Raw genomic sequence first — 6,000 nt, 5'->3', positions numbered from 1 at the left:
GCGACGCGAGCTCTCCCCGAGGTTGAGGGGGACGGCGCGACAAGACGCTCGGGGCCACCGGCGGGCGCAACGAGACCCCGCGGCCGCCGGAGCCCCGCGCCCGCGCCCGCGCCCCCGCCGGAGAGCCCTAGACCGCCGCGGAGCCGTCCGCGCGCGCACCCGGCCCGCCCCTCGCGCCGCGGCCCGCCCCCTCGCCTGGCGCCGCCCGCGCGCAGCGTCTCGCGCCGCCCGCCCGCCCGCCGGGAAACAGCCGCGAGAGCAGCGGCCGCCGCGGCCACCCGCACCCTTAGCAGCCTCTCCGCTTCACCGCGTCGCCAGGCCCCGCGCGCCCGCCCGCCCGCCCGCCAGCGCCCCTCGCCGTCCCACCGCATCGCCCCGGGGCGCGTGCCCGCCAGCGCCTGGCCAACGCTTCCTCGCGCCGGGCCGCCCGCCGCGGGTCTCCTCAACCGCCGCGCTCCGCCGGGCCGCGCGGCCCGCCGCCTGCTTCCGGGGCGGGCGGACTCTGGGCGCCTGGTGCCGGCGGCCGCAGCGACAGCGCCCCCGGGAAAGCGCAGGAGGAAGCAGGGACGAGTGGAGGTGCCGCAGGCTGAGTCGCGGCCGGGATGTCCGGGCAGCAGCCGCCGCCGCCTCCGCCGCCGCAACAGCAGCCGCCGCCGCCGCCGCCCGCCGCCGGGGCCCCGGGCTCCGGAGTCGCCCTGCCCGCGGCCGCCAGCGCCGGCTCCTCCCCGGCTGGCTCTCCCGGCGGAGGCTTAGGGGCCGCGGCGGCCGCCCTGCTGCTCCACCCGCCGCCGCCGCCGCCCCCGCCCCCGTCCACCGCCGCTCCGCCGCCCCCCGCCTCGGCGGCCGCCCCCGCCAGCGCGCCGCCCGGGCTGGCCGCGGGCTCCGGTTCGGCCGCAGGCGTCCCGGTCCCGGGCCTAGCGGCGAGTAGCAGCGCCGCGGCCCCTTTCCCGCACGGCGACTCGGCCCTCAACGAGCAGGAGAAGGAACTGCAGCGGCGACTGAAGCGCCTCTACCCGGCGGTGGACGAGCAGGAGACGCCGCTGCCCCGGTCCTGGAGCCCGAAGGACAAGTTCAGCTACATCGGCCTCTCGCAGAACAACCTGCGGGTGCACTACAAAGGTACGGGCCGTGGGGTCCCGCGGAGAGATCCGACGGTGCGGGGCGAGGCTCTGGGCTTGGGAAGGTGAGAGTGGGTCTCCCCCCAGGTGGGAAGGAGCTGGGATTCCTAGGCCCGGAGCTGCAGGACGCTCGGAGGGAATCCGGGATGACCGGACACCTCGCACCTTCTGATTTCCCCGAGATAAATCTATGGGCCGGAGTTGGGTTACATTGTTAACCGGGTGGAGGGTCAGGCAATCTCCTCTTACGCAGCGGGGCTGCGAGGCACGATTCCGAGGTACAGTTTCTAATTAAGGGAGAGCAGAGATACACAGGAGGGGGAGGGAGGCGTGATCAGTGGAGGATTTGTCCCAAATTAGGCCAGAGATCGTCTAGGGGGACAAAAGGACAAGGGGCCCAAGTTGGCCATCATTGCACCTTACTGAAAGCAGCTGGGAGGGTGAGAGGGGAGCCTCAAGATTCTCTGTTTTCTTCGGGGACAAGGACCCCCTCCTTCCCCCCCCCCCAATTGGAAATGCCCTGTGTTTCCGGGTTGGTGTTACATGAAGTTTTGTTGAAAACAAGGGTTTTAAAACATGCCACTTAGCATTTTGAAGAAAACTGGCTTATGTTTTGCACCTGCAGTTAACAAACAACCACCTTAGGCTTCTGCTCCCTCACATCCCCACTTTTCTTCCCAGGTTAAAACAAAAGCTTTAAGCAATTCGGTTGTATAGAAAATTATAAATGGCAGTGGGGGTTTTTGAATGGTAGCTCAGGTTAATGGCATGCATCAAGTTTATTTGTGTGGAAGGGGTACAGAAAAATGCAGTGGTATCAGTTTGGAAACACATCCAATGGTTTAGGCCCTAAAATCTAAAGCAGAGGATCGTTTACATTCTAAGCAGGCTCTCTTTGATTGGCTCTAAAGGAAGGGTCTAAGGAGCCTAATGACAAGTACATAGAGGGTATAAACAACCTTGCAGTAAGATTGTGACAGAATTCACAACTGGGGTTTGAGAAGAATCTTGAAAAATCAGTTACTATTTAATTGGGAACCGTATGGCAACAGAAATCTGCTGAATGATTCGGCTGTAAAGAATCTACACAAAGATGGGCCTTGTTGGACATCCCTTTTTATTCTTGCCGTCGACCCAAAGAAGTACTATTTCGAACATGTTCCTTGATCTAAGTGGCTCAATTTTTCAAGATACAGAAGATTTTGGGTTTTTTTCCTTTTAGTTAGGACCTTTTTGTTGATTTCTTTGTGTATTATTACTTAATTTTGCTTTTAGATTTGTGTGAACAGTGAGTGCTGTGTTTTGAAGAGTTTCCTTCAGTTTTGGCTGCTAGGATGCTTTTGTTGGATTTGTCAAAACTTGATCATTGTAAAATTGTGGTTTATGGTAAATAAAAAGCTTATAAAGGCATAGCCTATATATAGAGGAGATTAGCGAACAAAGAACGCCAGCTTTCCTGAGCCCGCAGTCACTGGTGTACTAGGTATGTTACAAGAGAGGGGCCTCAGTTTCTTCTGAGTGATGTGGGAGCTGAGCTGGATAGTGGGGAAGGAAATTTCCATGGTAGCGCACGACTCACGATTGTGGCTTACTTAGCATTGTAACATACCACGATTAGTTGTATTTACTTCTTTTATGTAAAATTAATCATCTGGGTCAGAGGCAGATGCATGCTTTGTGGTTGGGGTTTGAATATTATGGTACTGTTGTCGCAATTATTTTTTCCTGTTGGCCTTTTTATTACTTTCTGTTGTGTAACATTGAGATTCACTTTCTGGAAACATCGCGTTTCATAAACATAAACCATTAGTTCTGGAAGAGCAGATTTGTTGTTGTCATTCTTTTTCCTCTTTTTTTTTTTTTTTTAAATCTCCTTTGTCTCTTTTTTCCCCATGTTAGAAAGACAGTGTCTCTTTTCCAAACCTTCATCTAGTCTTGTTGTTTTGAAGTCTGTGTGTTTCTATTGTTACTGTTGTTCGTGTGTGCCTTTTGAGAGGACACCAAATGTGCTGGGCAATTTTGACTCAGTAGCAAAAAGGAAGTATTGCAGGTAGTGAATAATAAAACTTAAAAGTCACAAATAAGAGCAGATGTTTTATGTAATGTATCCTTGTGGTGCATTGATTTTTTTTTTTTTTTTTAATGTGAAGATGACTAGTTGCATTTTTCTGTACTACAAACATTTTAAAGATTGACCATACTTGTTTTCCAAAAATGACCTTGATTTGTTTCTCCTCTGAACACATTCTATGTTTAAAATGTTTTCCTTAATTGAAATTGCTGATCATGGAAGCAGTTCATTTAGTGATCTGAAGGTACCATGTTAACAATGACAGATACCTAGATAAAATGGGTTGAATTGTAGAAGAGTTATGGTGTATATGTGAAGTTTTTTTCTTTTTCTGTGTGTGTGTGTTCCTATGTGTGTGACATGGTACAGGTGTGGAGCTCAGAGGACAGCTTGTGGGAGTGAGTTCTCACTGTGAGGCCTAGGGATTCACTTCAAGTCATCCGGCTTGTTGGTGGGTGTCCTTACCTGTGATGCACCTTGCTGACCTTATGTTAAGTTTTTGAGGCTTTTTATTTAACAAACTGTTATGGAAACACTTGTGTATGACCCTCTTTTAGAAATTGTATTGACTAAGTGACAGGTTTAAATTTGCTTATACTTTTATTTTTGATGAATATTAAAGGAACATTTGATGAATATGACATTAGGTTCAGTTAGCCTAAATGTTTCAGTTACAGATCACCCACCCCCCAAGCCCCTAACCCTCCCAACCCCCCCACCACCATCCCCTCCACTACCGCCACCCCATTATCACTGTTAGAATGTTTTACAGAGACACAAACTGATAATGACATAAGTAAATGTGGTAAGTGGGAGCCACTGATGGCTAGATAAGTCAGCTAGGATTGACTATAAATTTCTTGGGGCTGAAGAGATGGCTCAGCTTTTTGTTGTTGTTTTGTTTTGTTTTTGAGACAGGGTCTCTCTGTAGCCTTGGCTGTCCTGGACTCACTTTGTAGACCAGGCTGGCCTTGAACTCTGCCTCCTGAGTGCTGGGATTAAAGACATGCACCACCACGCCCCGGCGAGGTGGCTCAGCTTTTAAGAGCACTTGTTGAGCTTGCAGAGGACTTGGATTTACTTTCTAGCACCCATATGGTGGCTTAAACCATCCATAGCTACAGTTCCAAAGAGCCTGATGCCCTCTTCTGACCTTTTCGGGCACCAGAAACACATACATGAATGCAGGTGAAACACTTCTGCACATAAAATAAATCAATTTTAATAAATTTAGAAAGAAAACTAATTTTTGCTCTCTCCAAATTTTGTGCTTTATTCTTACTACCTCTTTTCATTTGTGTGAGTTTCTTTCACACTTCTGAAAGACAGTTGACATCAAGTTATTTCCCATTAGGGGAAAAGGTAACTGAAATTCAGCAGTGCTTCAGAAAAGTTGGGACACTTTGATATCCTGTCTTAAAATGCTTAGGACAGATGCCAGAGGATTGAAACTTGGGAGCCCAAAGAAGTGATGAATGGTGAACTGTACCCTTTAATTGAAGTATCTTTAACAATATATAAGTAAGTAGATAGTGTTTTTATGGTGGGGGCAGGGTATATATGCCTGAGTGCGTGTGTCCTGGTGTCCAGAAGAGGGCATTGGATCCCCTGGAGGTGGAGTTACTAGCACTTGTGCCACACCTGGTGCCAAGAACCAAACTCTGGTCCTGGGAGAACATCAAGCTTTCTTGAATTGCAGAGCCATGGCCCCAAGTCCCAGCAGTTACTAGTTTTTAACCCTTACTAAATATAATTGCTGGACATTTTTTTTATTTTTTTCCTTATTACGTGCATGCAGGCTTGTGTGTGATTGTGTGTTATGGGAATGTACATATGGGAATGTGGAGGTTCTCTTTCCATCTTGTGGGTTCTGTGGGATCGAATTTAGGTCATTAGCAGCACTTCTGGTCACCTAGCAGCACTCCTGGTCACTTAGCCATCTCACTGACCTTACATTTGAACGGCTATCTTAAGTTTGCTTACAAGGACAAAGGCCTGTGGAGGATCATAGAGGTGCTGAGACGGTGGCTTAGTGGATAGAGCGCTTGCATACAAACATGAGGACCAGAGTTCAGATCACCACTACTCACAAGAAAGCAGGTTGTGTCAGTGTGTGCCTGAAACTCCTGGAGTGTGTGTGGCGGGGGGGGGTTGGTCAAAATGGGAAACAGGTGTATCTTGGGGACTTGAGAGACAGAGAACAAGCAGTTCCAGGCTCCAGGCTCAGTGGGGATCCTAAAATTAGACTAAAAAGTGATTGAGGAAGCTAACTCACTTTACTGTGTGTGTCACACACACACACTCACACACATGCTATATAAGAGCGATTTAAGAGATCTTTAAAATTAAGGAATTTATACTGGGCATGATGGTAAATACCTGTAATCTCTGGATGGGGGTGGGGGTGGGTAGAGGCCAGAGTTCTAGGCCAGCCTGGCCTTCATACTAAGATCTTGTATCAGAACAAAAAATGAAATAAATTAAAAGGGAATTGAGTTTCCCCTTGGATCTCTTTGTGTAATTTTGATAAATTGGTTTAATAATTATACTGGGAAAAAACTAGCAATAATGATAATTGAGCAGTTTATATAGGGCAGGAAATTCTGGTGAGTATAAATGCCCTGTTTACTCAACTCATTCATTCTTTCACTTATGATTTTTCTACATGTTTACTTGGTACTGGTTTCTGGCCTTAAAGATGATTACAGTACTGTCTTTGACCTCCTAGAGCTCAAAAAACATAAAATGGAGTAGTAAGGGAACTATTGGAAGAATACTGTGGAAGATGTCTAACTCAGGCTGGCCCTGGAA

General features: G+C 49.2%; 1 protein-coding gene across 1 annotated transcript in view; it reads left to right on the top strand.

Annotated features, from left to right (window-relative positions):
* The first annotated feature begins 481 nt into the window (after window positions 1–481).
* Ranbp9 (RAN binding protein 9) overlaps window positions 482–6,000 on the top strand; it is a 77,222-nt gene continuing 71,703 nt past the window's right edge. The window contains exon 1 of the mRNA XM_051170591.1: window positions 482–1,119. Within this exon, the coding sequence (XP_051026548.1) occupies window positions 603–1,119 (517 nt within the window). The 5' untranslated portion in view covers window positions 482–602. The remainder of the gene's footprint in view (window positions 1,120–6,000) is intronic.

This window comes from Acomys russatus, chromosome 3 (assembly GCF_903995435.1).
Source record: "Acomys russatus chromosome 3, mAcoRus1.1, whole genome shotgun sequence".
Taxonomy (NCBI): Eukaryota; Metazoa; Chordata; class Mammalia; order Rodentia; family Muridae; genus Acomys; species Acomys russatus.
Note: the sequence above shows the minus strand (reverse complement) of the source record. Positions and strands in the feature narration are given on the sequence as shown.